Raw genomic sequence first — 14745 nt, 5'->3', positions numbered from 1 at the left:
TAATATATATATATATATATATATATATATATATATATTCTATTATTCAGTGTTAGTGGTATGATTGTATTTTTAATGTTAAGGTGAACTGACCAATCATCTTTTAATCTTTGATTTAGATTTTAGTTAGAAGACATTTTCTAAATTTATTTTGAATCAAATCACCTAATGATTTTAAAGGTTGAGAATAAATTTAAAGTCGTTAATTGAACAAGTTCACGTAATTAATACAAAGAATCTAATTTAGTAAACTAAGAAATCGATTATTAAACTATGATCCTTAGAATTCCTAGAGACAAGGAATTAGAATGATATTTGAGAATTTAATAACATTGAGTGGTAGGAATCATACCTAGATAATCTTAGGAGAGTAGGCGAGTGAGATAGATGAAATTCAATCCTAACAATTTCTCAAACTGTTACCTTTCAACTTTGTACTTGCTTTCTACTGTTATCTTCTTTACAAATTCAATATTGAAATGCACAACATGTTTATATTTAGTGTATATATATTTCTTTTGAAAGTTTTAATTAAGATATTAGAAATTAACAATTATCTTTCAAGTCTCCGTGGATTAGCAACTTATACTTCCATCTATACCATTAGTACACTTGGTGCACTTGTTACAAAATTTCGACACTCACTCTCAAAGTAAGTGGCTCTATCTCTATATTTATTATCTTTGACTATATCATTTGAATTTTAATTTTTACATCAAATAATCTTTAATGTAAAATTTTATTAAGATTGATTAGACAAAATTATTTTTTCTTCTAATCAAACTTAATATATTATTGTATTTGTATATTATTTTAAATTTTAACAAATTCATTTAACTTTTTTTTTTAGGACAGTTGAGTTAGTTATACTTCTAAGTGTTATTCTATATGAATAATTGTTTTTAAAAGTTGATAAACAAGTACATTTAAATATTTATAAATATATAGTTTAATTAAATTTTCATAATCAAAATTTATTTCTTTATTAGTTTTTTATTGAAAAATATTTTTAATCAATAGAATAGTTATTTGTCAAATATTTAAAGTTTAACACTCTCTCTATCTATTTATCTATATCTATATCCATATATCTATTTTAAATGTATATCTATCTATCTATATCTTATGAATCCCTTCTTATATATATATATATATATATATATATATATATATATATATATATATATATATATATATATATATATATATGCAAGATTAAAAAAAATTAAATAAAAAAATATATAATTTTTATTCAATTTTTTTTATCTTGCATATATTTATAATAAAAACTTGACATGTAAAACTAAAATGTATTATTAATTAAACATTTAAAATAAATTAAATGAATTTTATTTTAATATTTTTCATTAAATTCATAAGATATTTTTTAAAATCACTTGTAACAGATTTCAAATGAATAAAAAAATTCTTTTAAATAACATATTTTTATATTTTAATTATGTATATTACACAAACCCATGTATAGCATGGGTATTATATCTAGTGAATAAGTAAATATATATTTAGTTTGTTATTTTTGAATACATTAAAATTAATTATAAAGTACTTTATTTAACATGTCATGTTAGTTTAAAAAAATTAAATTATTCTCCAACTAAATGTTTCATCTCCTAATATACCATCAAGGGGAGAAGTATACTACCGAAGTTAAATCTAATATATTATGAATTAAGATTTAAATTTCTTTGTATGAGGAACGCTAGTAATACTGTAATACTATTTATTAATATAGTTAGGAAAATAGTTTATCTAGTCCATTGTGAGCTAGTTGGATGCAATTTAAGGAGCGTAAGTAATTCTCTGTAACACTACTTACTAATATAGTTAGAAAAATAGATTATCTAACCCGTTGTGAGCTAGTTGAGTGCAATTTATTGGAAATTTTTTACTCACCCAACATTTTTAATTTGTTTGTAATTTTTTTTTCTTTTCAAAATTCAAGCAAGATAATTATTGTGATGGTTATTTTTATTGATATTTATTTTAATGTAATAAATAATTTATTTATTCTTTTATTATATTTAAGAAAAATATTTTTATTGACAATTGTTGTAATTTTTAATATGAAAAACATTTATATATACTAGAGAGAAAAGAGGCACTTCGTGTCTCTTAAGTTTTAAAAATTATAAATAAAATAAAAGAGATAAATTGAATGGATGGTTACTTAAAAAATATGCGATTATTTCACTTATTTTTTTCTTAACAAATAAGAGATATAATAATTTACTAAATGTGAAGACTAAAAATAGTTATTTATCGTGTATTCTCTTAATAGGTATAGATAATATTAATAATATTTACATATAGTAAAAAAAGCACCTATATATATATATAATATTTAACCAAATGAGTAAAAGTTTATAAAACATAATTTTATTTAATCAATTAAGGAAGTTGGAAAGACTCATTTAATTTGGGTTTGAAACCCTATAATTTATCATACATATTCAGCTTAACTTGACAAATTAAATCTATTTTGCCAGCCATACTTACTAAAACTATATTATTAATTGGATTTTATTGAAAATTATAAATTTTTAAAGTTTTGTATCTTATTTAATGAGGTTCTTTTCTGATTTAGTAATAAAATCTGCCAAGATTTGTAATATTCAACTAATATTAAAATAAGTATTATAGAATATAAGAGTTAGTGTTTCTCTCTACATTTAGGATAAGTACATATTTCAAACATATTATTGTTTTTTAATGAAAAATGGGAGGAGGAGGGTCGATGATAAATTTTGCATGGATCTATTATTTCGAACATATTATAGATTTGTTCATTTCTTAACACATTTTACCTCTAAATGAGACCATCAGATGGGCCTAAACACTTTTACGAATAATTAAAAAAAATTGTAACTACACATTTGAAGTTTGTTATAATGTTTGTAAAAACCAGTATATCCTGAAACACCTCTAAGGCGGACTTTGTTGACCGTCAGCCGATCAATTATGTTGTGGGGGGAAAAAACACTACACCTTGAATGCATGTTAGATGTGACCTACATCAATCGATTACAAGTCACTTGTCTATTAACAACGTCCATTGATTGCATAATGAACAAATATCATTGCACTATCCATATCGCGGAACCGAGCTTAAGTTTGGTACTGAAGCGCTAAACAACATTGGATGAACGCTGCCAGACATCAACCAGAACGAAGACTCACTATCTGAACAGATCATAACCGACCTCAGGCCCAAGACCTAGATAAACCCTAATTCATATCAAAGTACGTACATTATATATATGAGACCCATACACCCACACATACTAACTTTAGTATCAGAGTCTCTTTTACAGGTATCACCCCCACTTCGAAACAATCGACGTACCCAACAGAGGAGACTCATCAATCTTGCCTAGAAGATCGTCCCCTTTGACCGATCTCCGATAAGAACAATCATCTTTTAACCATCCCATCAACAATACCAACCAATAAATCACTCATCAATAATTAATATATTTGAAGTATTAGTATTCAAAAATAGATTGTCAATTCCTTAGCCAATCAATGCACATTGCTAACCAATAATTAATTCACTATTATCTAATAGATTAGGTGTAAGACTTGATGTGTATCAAGATCAGCTGAGCACTAGTAGATTTGTTGATTTATATTAGGCTAAAACTCTATTTTGGTCTCTTATAATCTTTTTTTGTTTCAATTTAGTCCTTCATTAATTTTTTGTCTCAAATTGGTCCCAAATTAATTAATTGGTTTCAATTTAGTCCCAAATTAATTAATTAGTTTCAATGTGGGACTTCCGTCCAAATTATTTAAACGGAGTTAACTTTTGGCCACGTGGTACGTGGCATCCACGTGGATGAGAAAATTCTTTTTAAGACACCTGGACCCGGAACGGCCCGTTCTGAAACCGGAACGGGCCGTTCTGGTTGCAAAATTAAAACATCACCAGTGAATCAGAACGGGCTGTTCTGAAATCAGAACGGGCCGTTCTGGTTTCAGAACGGTCCGTTCCAGAACTGTGAATAAAATATTCTTTACTTAATTGTGTTTTTGATATTATAATTATGCAATTTTGATCTCTAAGGTTTTAATTAAGTAATTTCAGTCTTTAAAAGATTATAATTGTGTAATTTTAGTCTCACAATTTTTAATTGAATAATTTTAATCTCTCAAATATCATAATTGTGGAATTTTAGTCTTTCTCATTAAAAATTTAATAATTTTAAAATTTTAATATATATATAATGTTTTAAAACTATATAATTGTTTGTTTATTTAAATTAACGTATATTTTTTTTAATGTATCAAATGATATATATTTACTATTACTAAATATATAAAATTTATATATTATTAATATTTTAATATTACTGATAAATTAATATCAATAATATAAATAAACAAACATATAATATTTTAATATTTTAATATTACTGATAAATTAATAATTTGATAAATATAACTTAATATATATTAATATACTTTTACAAAAATATAAATATATAAGATCAGATATATTTCTAATTAATATACTTATATTTTTGTAAAAATATATTAATATATAACAAGTTATATTTATCAAATTATTAGTTTATCTATAAATATATTAATAATATTATTGATATAATATCGAAAATTATAATATACGTTAATTTGAATAGATAAATAATTATTTAATTTTAAAACATTATATATATATATATTAAAATTATTAATTTTTAATGGGAGAAACAAAAATCATACTATTATGATATTTGAGGGACTAAAATTGTTCAATTAAAAATTGAAGGACCAAAATCGCGCAATTGCAATTCTTTAAGGACTAAAATTATGCAATTAAAATCTTGGAGATCACAAAACTGCACAATTGTAATACTTGAGGGATAAAAAATGCAATTAAACCAATATTCTTAATTAATTTTATTAAAAAATATAATAATTAATAAGATAAAAGGAATATCACTTTATAATTTTTTGCAACTTATTTAACATTAAAGGAATAAAATGATAAAAATTAATAAGATAAACATAATAAAATAAAATATAAAATATAATATTAATATATTTATTTTATTAGATATAATAACATAATTAAAATATAATTAATAATATATATTTTATAAAATTATTAATATTTTATATATAAAAAAATAAAATAAAACCGGAACGGCCCGTTCTGAAACTGGAACGGGCCGTTCTGGTGCATTTTAGGCCGTTCCAAGTGCAAAATTAACACACCAAAAGTGCATCCAGAACGGCCCGTTCCGGTTTCAGAACGGGCCGTTCTGGGTCCAGGTGTTTTCAAAAAAATTCTTATCCACGTGGATGCCACGTATGTATCTACGTGGCGTCCACGTGGCCAAAAGTTAACACCGTTAAAGCAATTTGGACGGAAAGTCCCACATGAAAACCAATTAATTAATTTAGGACTAAATTGAAACCAATTAATTAGTTTGGGACCAAATTGAGACCAAAAATTAATGAGGGACTAAATTGAAATAAAAAAAAATTATAAGTTTAGCCTTTATATTAAATCGAGTTAAGCCCAGTTCAGTAGATAGCCCAGCTCAGCTCATTACGATATTAGTCCTAGCATCAATTAATAGAAGTCAAATATTTAATTATCCATGTAAGAAGATTAAAGCACGGAAATTAACCCCCCATGCAAGTATAAGCTCTGTCCTTACTCATCATGGTTTCGGTCATGCCAATAATACTTGACCTTACACGTGTAAAACATTAAAGCATAAAATTGTTTTTTTTTTTTTTTAAATGACATGCATAAGGACAAATTACGAATCTATCTTAATTACTAATATTCTAGTCCTTGAAAATACATATGATTGGAGATTTATCCGCCAACATTAACTGTACATCTGAAATGGAGAATGTTATAACTAACAGTCGAACCATGAGTAACTCCATTGCCAGAAATTAAGCACCACAACCATAATTTTCATTTTCAAACTTACACAGCTTCCATTTCTAATTTTTTTGTTAATTTGCCTCCCTCTGACACCACCTGAGTGACTCCTGGCTCCACAGCTGGACGGTCTGAAAGCTTGAGATTTGAGAAAGCATCACTAATAAATTCTGCACTAGTCGTCTTCTCCGCTGCAGGAACTTGTGCCTCTTTCTCAACACCCAGCTCCAACTTCTCAAATTCCTCTTCAATATCTTCATCGTCGATATCCACGTATGATGGTGTTTGTTCTGCAAAAAAATATTCAAATCATATTTATTGATATTAGACACAACATTGCTACCATCCTGAAATCCCCTCAAGTTCAATATCTCATACAAACCATGTCGATGTCAACATAACAACTGCAATAGAACAATTCAAATGCATGCCACAAAAGATATACCAAAATATACCTAGTGTGTTTTCAACTTCCTTGTGTGAATCGATGCTCTCTTGAATATCTCTTAAACAAAGATAAACATCTTCCACGCTGATCTTATTTTCTTTAATAGCCCGAGCTCCAATCTGCATAGCTTCAGCAACCTGCTAACAAACAACGGATCACCAGATGTAACAAAGACAATCAGCAGCTCAAAACAATCTTTAGAATATGCTAACTGGTCAATTTCTTACAAAGCCGTACCTTTTTTGTTGACTCAGCGTCGGCAATAATGCCAAGTACTTCCTCTACTCTGCTCAAAAGTGATGAACATTTTTCTCTACTCTTGGTGGCTAATAACATCTCCCTTGCATAGTTACGGGCCAATTTTTTGTTCCCAGAATGTAGAGAAGCCAATGCTGATTTTCTCAACCTAATAGAATCAATTTGTGAGGCAACTAAACATTTTTGAGCAAACATCCCTACCCTGATACTGGGAAGGGAAGATAGTGTATGATGTGAAAATCACTGCTACCTTTGATTTTTTGTTGTTGAAAAATGAAAACATACTTCTCTTTGAACATAAATATGCAGAAGGATAACCAATCAAATTACATTGTAGTCCAAATATAGTCCTTTAATCCAATTTAAGAATGGACAACCCACAAACTATCAGAAGGTCCAAAACCAATGAGGAGAAAAGGTCTATGACAGTGGTCACACTCGCACAACAAAAATAGAAAAGTAAAACATAATATGAATGAGGATCAAACACGAATGTTATCATATCATGCACATCAACTATGCTATTTTGTCAATATGCATTTGGATCAGCTTATTCTGAGTTTAAAAAAAAAAAAAAAAAAACTTTTAACCAAATTGCTACCAAGAGGTTCTTTTCCTGATAGTAAATAAAAAAACAAACATGCAGTAAGATAAATATAATTATTTACTTTGGAACAAGAAATGGAAAATAGTTCAGCATATGGGGGAAGATTTTCTTTTATTTTCTCTTGAAACTTTGTTGACTGTTCATATTTAGAAGTTCTTTCAGGATACATATACAAGTATAAAGATTTATAAAACAAACTTACAATTCATAACGCCTGTCAGTCACATCGAGTTGTTGCTGAAGCTTCTCAGTTGTCCAAATCAAGTGCAGTACATCATAATCTAAATTAGAGATACTACATAATGCTCCTACAGAGAGAGAAACCTTTACCCCCTGTAAAAAAAAATTGAAATAAGACAAGTATTTCAGTCATAAAAAAAATCAGCATTGATAATTCCTGCCTGTAGCAACAGAACAATCATGCCCAGTACTAACTAGCCAGATTTTTTATGAGTTCTCTTTATCTACCAGAAAGGTCTAAGTTATTCGATGTGCCATCCAAAACTTATATCTAAAGAAAAAAAACTTGCCTAGAATAGAATATCAAACAATGGCAATGTCCTTTTTTGTGATTGAAAGAATAGCTTAGGTTTTTGTACCTGTACAAATTCTTTCTCATTCACTGACAGATACTGTGCTGTTCTAGACCCAGACAGATACCTCAATATTACAGATGCTTCATCCGGCCCTCCACATATATCCTGAAACTTCTTCATTGTGACAACACAAGATGAATTCCAGTGACTTTCAGATAGATGTTTGACAACTTCAGCAGCCTTATCCTACATATGAAGAAACGGAACTATAATTGAGTTACAGTAATGAAAACATCAAGCACAATCCAAAAAAGGAAAACTTAATCCAACTCCTGCATAACTTAATTGGCTTGCTAGCACCAGCATTGCATGGAAGCAAACATAACAATCACAGACATCAGATGTGATACACCATGCAAAAGAACCAAAAGCTGTAGTGTAGAAATAAAAGGGTGGCTGATAAGGGATAATGATAACCTTAAGCATGGTGATTACGATAACGCATTGCTCAGCCATAATATCTGGAGTTGGTGGCCTTGTTATCAAGTTAGTGAGTGTCCGTACTAGTTGGGAGAATCGTCCACGCGTTGGATCAGCAAGATCCAAAGTTCTGGTGATGTCACCTTCATCATACATTAGAGACTGAAAAATGAAAATATGTAAAGACAAACAGAAAGCAAAGAAGTGGTTTTGGATAGAATAAGAAAAGATAAAGTGGTGTAGTGAGTCGTACACACTCACCAGTACATCGTCAAGACACAAAGGGGTTAACCCTCCTCGATTGAACCATTCATTCTTGACCTGAAAGCAAATAATTGAAAGTGAGGGAAATTGAAATTGAAATTGGAAATGGAAAAACCTAGTGCCTCGTAGTTGGTTAGTTACCTGGGAGGGTGTAATGAGGAGGATGCGAAAATGGGTGGCGATTTTGATGATCAAGTGTTTCCAGAAGAGGAAAGTCGGTTCCCAATCGCATCTTTGACCGGAAAAGGCTTTGAATCGAGCAACGTAAATCACATCGTCGTCCCAATCACCAAATTCCTTTGCTATGAATTCCCTAACACTCGCTGAATCCATTTTCATAACTAAATCACTCCATTTTCTTCCCTTTCTCCGCTGCTCAATGCTATGCTAGGCGCTAACTTCCATACACAAATTGTTCTTTCAAAATCATTCTTAAAAATACTTTTTTAATTACGATAGAAAAAAAGACATTTCGTCTCATGTAAGATTTTAAAATTATAAAAATAAAATAAAAATTATTGTTTACTTATAAAATATTAAAAACTATTTGATTCATTTTTAAATAAATGAAGAGTGTAATAATTTGCTAAAAGTGATATTAAAATTAATCATTTGTTATATATCTCTTTTATAATAAGTTTATATAATACTATTTTTTATTTTTTAAAATATAAAAATTGTAAATTATTATGTTTTGTTATGCTTAAACGTATCTTTTGTTAGTAAAGAAAAAAAATATATGAAGAAGCGTAGGAAAATAGATATAAAAAAATAAAATAAAAATAAAAATTGTTTGATAGAGGAAAAATAAAGTGAAAACTTATTAATAATAATATTATTATTTACATTTTTTTTATCCATGTCCCCTTTCACTTAACTTTTTTTATATTTCTTGGTACTTCTCGAAATTTTTTCTACGTGAATCTCTCTCCATTTTTATCACAATTCACCTTTTATTAACAATACTAAATTTTTTATTTCTCAACACTTATCTTCTCTTCTTTCATGCTTCTTCTCTATTTATCATTTATCAAAATTGATTTATAAAAAAGATTTTTCTTGTTGTTTACAAATCAATTTTGATTAAAGATTAAAAAAATTTGTAGTTCGATTTAATTTTCATTATTTTAAAGAATATTCAACACAATCTAATAAAATAAATTGAATTATATGATTGAATTTTTATTGACACATTTTACATAGTTATTTATTTAAAATTACTTTTGCACTCACATCAGTTAATAAATTTTGAAAAAACACAAAACAAATCAGTTCAACAATTAAATTATTTAATTTTATTTAAAAAAAGAAAATTTAATTTAATTTAATCTTAACTTTATAATTAAATCTGTTAAATTTCACATAATTTAAATATTTATTAAAAGTAATTTTTATTGTACCAGCTCAAAATCGTTATATTTATTACAGTGCTTCTTTTACCCATAAAAGAAAAGGTAGTAAAATTTTAGATGAATATATTTAACACATCAATGAAAACAATTTTATAAACCATTGAGTATAAAATTAATATTCCTTTAACAAATATAAAATTAATATAAAAATGTGTAACATCTAAGTCGTCTAAAATGATATAAAATTATAAGATTTAGGAGGAAATGGCGTACACCGTACGCGCATGGGTCGTAAACATGAATAGTAAAAGGCTTTTATTTTTGATAAATTATTTTTGTTGATTATGTAGATAGACACATATTTTATAAGCCCAAGCCCACAATGTTTGTTAAGGGTTTTACAAACATTGATACTTGGTAGCCGAAGATATGAAACAATATAAATAGTATAATGACGACTTTTACAAGTCCAAGCCCACACTGTGTGTTCCGAAATTCTACAAATATATATATACATGATAAATGCACTTCTTTAGGATACTTTGTTGTTCTTACTTTTTTTTTATATCTAGTTTATTAATAATTTATTTTAAAATATTTAAATATGATTTATAAATAATTATAATAAATAAAAATTAAATTAAATTAAAAGTTAAAAAAATTCTTAAAAATTCTCTCGTCAATAAAAGTCCTTGTGTGTGTATAAAGACTATATATTTTAGCCGTTCGTGGATAACTTTTTGTTAAATTTCTAAATCTCTAATTAGTATAGGCACAGTTGTTTTTAGTCATATTCGGTCCCATACGTGTGAAGCTTTTATTCCAATGTGCTATTAGTTGTGTGCACTTTTATGTTATGTTCATCTGGGTATTCAATAAATTGAGTTTGCTTATAAAATAAAAACAGAGGGAGATCGAATTAAAATCAAGAAAGAGGGGATAAAATTTGGGAAGAAAAAATAATCCTGGAGTTTAAAGAACATAATAATTAATAAATTATTCTAATTGTGTTAATAAAGAGATATCTTAGTCCTATGATTTGACGAAAATAAGAACACAAAGAATTTAGAACAGAGATATCTTTGTCCTACGGGAGTGTAGGAATCACTGGGGGCTTCTAATTATTTTTTAATTTCAATTTAATTTGATTGATAACCCATCATTAAGTGATTGAGATTTTTTTTATGAATTGAGTGATTAAAATACACGTATGTGATTAAAATACACGTATACGTGAATTTCTACATTATTTGAAAGGCACATTAAATAATGACTTTAGCAATCCTAATATTAGTTTCATTGATGTAGCTTTCATTCTCCCCACAGAAAGTTCACTAGCTCAAAAAAAAAAAAAAAACTGCTGTCACGTTAATTACTATCAATTAAAGAAGAGGTTGTAGTCAATTAGCTCAAGTCTATTTCGCAAAATACTAATATGGGCATGGCATAATTTTTTCTCTCCAAGGTTTGATTCGTTCTTATATTGAATATACTTAAAACTTAGTCTGAATACGTCATTAGCTAAATTTTTAAAATAAATAAATTTAACTTCTTCATTAAAAGAGTAAATTAAAATATGTAAAAATAAAGTAAATTGTAGTTCCGTACATGATAGGTGGCATTCTTTCTCTAGAGCGTGAAATGGTGACGGACATAGTAAATGATTAGTTGATGAGACTGAACCTTGAGCATGGGAAATTAACACTACATCTTCAAAGTAATGTAATGTTGATGAAAGTTGACTATCACTTCCCACTAAGGAAAGGGGACTCTTATTTACTCAATGTTAACGTCGATTTTATTTTTTAAGAAAAAACTTTAGTTTTGATAGGAAATAAAGATGCTTCAATCCTCTTGTTTAGCTTTTTCCCTTCGAATTAAAGTCATTTTTGTAATAATGACTGCCTGCTATTCTCCTCTTGGTTCCTCTTTTCTCATCTCATCTTCATTTTTTGCCATAAAACTTGACTTGATCGTACATACTCATGAAAAGTGATATGCCTTTCTATCTTTAGAAACCCGAGAATTCTCCCTCATTTCTAACATATCTCACTGTAGTAAATCAAAACCAGACGTGGGAAAAGAAATTTTGATAAGATTGTAAGTATATAGCATCATTATGACAAAAAGTAATGGACAGTACGTCACTAATTATGGTTTTAATTGAGTCTATCTGGCTGATAATTAATCCGTTTAAGATTTGATGCATTGAATATGACCAGCGATTTCTTTTTCTTAATTGCCAATTATGTTTTGTACTACAACCAGATTGCAGATGTAAGTTAGACATATGCATAACCCTAATGGGTCTTCATATACCTAAAGTACAAAAGTTCAAAATCCCTAAAATATAATTATTAATATATTTATTTTCAAAATCATTAAAAGAATTATATAATTTAAAAAATAATAATAATAATCTCTTTTATCAAATCAAATATGGATAAAAAAGAAGAGGTGCAGAACTTAAAGGAAACGTCTTGGTGAATAGACCCTTCTATGTGGTGGAGCTTATTAGTGTTGAGGAACATGGGATGTTTCCTAAAATAAATTGTGGGATTTGAGAGAATTAGATGTTGGACGTTAACATCACAGTAGCTAGAGGCGTGGGCGATGTAAAATGTCCAATAAGGCAATGACAAATGTGAAATTATTAGCAATATTAAGAAGAGCTTAGCACAATGTCTAATCCCATTATCTCAAGGTGATGGTTGGTGTTTCTTGTCAATTGGTTGTCATAGATAATGAAACGAGGCAAATGAATCTCACTTATGTATTCAAGGACATGTTAATGATGGTCCCTTAAGACTTCAAGTAACATGTTGATTAGAATCTACAAAGTTAACGATTTAGTAACTTCCCCCTACTAATAACCCATCCCATCAATACCCAAATGGTAGATATTTTCTTTTCTTCTTTAAAGAATGCAATGCCTTCCCACCAAAGTGGAATAGTTTATAAACACTTCATGGCCAAGAATCATTTAAAAATGGTAATTAACTAATAGCTAACTAAGGGACAAAGAAATGAAAATATATATGAAATATATTGTGGTTAATTCATTGCATTTGGAGTACATATCTTATCACAACTTTAATAATTCAGGAATATTAAGGAAAAGTCAAGATCTTTCTAATTTAGTAAAAATTTTACGCGCAAGAAAAAAGTTAAATACTAATTAAAATGCAAGGAAATGATAGGAAAACTACACTTTCAGTCAAATATAAATTATACTACATCATTAAAAATTAGTTTTATGATGATTATTTTAAAATTTATATTTAAGATAATATCAAACTTGTCGAATTTACATTTATAGTCTATCAAACTTACAATATGTCAAATTAAGTTGTATTCATAGAGTGATTTAAATACTTGTTGGGGATACATGCCAATTTAATTACATTTTTTTTTGTAATTATGATCTTGATATATTTATTGTCGAAGGTGTAAATATTAACTAATTTTTATCAAAAACTGCAAATGTATATGTATAAAATGAGTATTTTTCTTTTGAGTTCTATCAAAATTTATTTCACATTTGGTCAAAATTTGAATTTTAAATAATTCAATTAAAAAAGAAAAACCATTCTTAATTATTTTTTCAACTATACTCAATTCTGCTATTAGTAACATATCTAGAATTATTTCAATAAAAACAAAAAGATACATGTAACGAATAGGTTTATATATATGCAGACCAGCAGTCACATAAATCATCCAAATGCCAACAAATCAAAAGATTATTAGTGGCTAGCTAAATTTAGCTACTTAAGCTGAACACATAAAGTTTTTTTTTTTTGTTTTTTTTTTTTTTACTTCTCTGTTTTCTTCCCCCTTTCTCAATGTGTGCGCTTTGGACATATATAGCAAGTATTTGCTTCCTAATAGATATGGTGCAACTCAACGTGCTGCAAAAGCTAGCCACCCTTAGGGTTTGTTTTAATCATTTTTTTAATATATACTTTTAGGAGAAAAAAAATCAAACAAATTTTTTTATAAATTAAAATTAGCTTACAAAATAAGTTAATTTGTAAAAAAAAATTATATTAGTTTTTTCCTAAAAACTTATATTGATTTTATGTTAAAAATAAGTTTTTAACTAATGGAGAATGGTAATTACATTTCAGCTCGATTTATGCAAGTGCATATGTGAAATCAACTGATATAAAAAGTTAGTACGTGTTACATTGATTTTAATTGTTATCGATGTAAAAAAAAAAAAAGGGTTATCCTATGTTAATTTTGGTTGTGATTAATGGAAATGTCTGTTTTACTTTAAGCATCGCAAATATATTTTTCCTTCATATACAACTAGCGATACAAACTCAGACAAAATTATCCAAAGCTACATTTCATTGTTATATGTGCTGGATCCAGTAGATCGATCAAGATATACATGTATAGAAATTGATATCTATTATTAAATCAAATGAAAATAAAATTAAAAAAGGTGAAAATAAACACAATTAGCTGGGAGATAGTGCATCTAACTATACTGATGATGATAGGTATCCATGAGGAGGCTTTTATCAAGTGAGGAATTACCATGTGCTTATTAAAATATTAAAACAATAAAACCAAACAAGTTAAGCAAATAAGATAAACAAATAATTAAAATATAAAATACAACATATAGATGAGAAAAAGAATTTACGTGTTGTATTCAAATTTCAACAAGACAATAACTATGCCTTAAGGTAAGCCTGATTGGACCATGGAAATTAATGGGATTAATTAAAGCATTTTTCTTCATTAAAAATATAGGATTGGGGGTTAAACCATGACCATAAGTTTATACTAAAACAATTGAAGCTTAAAGTGTTCTCAATTGTGGTTGCCATCATAATTATGTCATAATACGATTGCAAGAGCGC

The 14745-nt window shown here is 27.6% G+C and overlaps 1 protein-coding gene across 1 annotated transcript; it reads right to left on the bottom strand.

The window, feature by feature from the left end:
- Window positions 1-5730: 5730 nt before the first annotated feature.
- LOC109796820 (SNF7 family protein) lies at window positions 5731-8941 on the bottom strand. The gene is made up of 8 exons (XM_020356635.3): window positions 8658-8941; window positions 8514-8573; window positions 8250-8414; window positions 7836-8018; window positions 7439-7569; window positions 6609-6777; window positions 6379-6508; window positions 5731-6213 (listed from the first exon to the last, which is right to left on the bottom strand). The coding sequence occupies exons 1-8, from the start codon at window positions 8853-8855 to the stop codon at window positions 5969-5971; spliced, it is 1281 nt and encodes a 426-aa protein (XP_020212224.1). The 5' UTR covers window positions 8856-8941; the 3' UTR covers window positions 5731-5968.
- Between the last annotated feature and the right edge of the window lie 5804 nt (window positions 8942-14745).

Source organism: Cajanus cajan, chromosome 6 (assembly GCF_000230855.2).
Source record: "Cajanus cajan strain Asha chromosome 6, NIPB_CcT2T_4, whole genome shotgun sequence".
NCBI lineage: Eukaryota > Viridiplantae > Streptophyta > Magnoliopsida > Fabales > Fabaceae > Cajanus > Cajanus cajan.
This window is presented reverse-complemented; position numbering and strand designations above follow the sequence as displayed.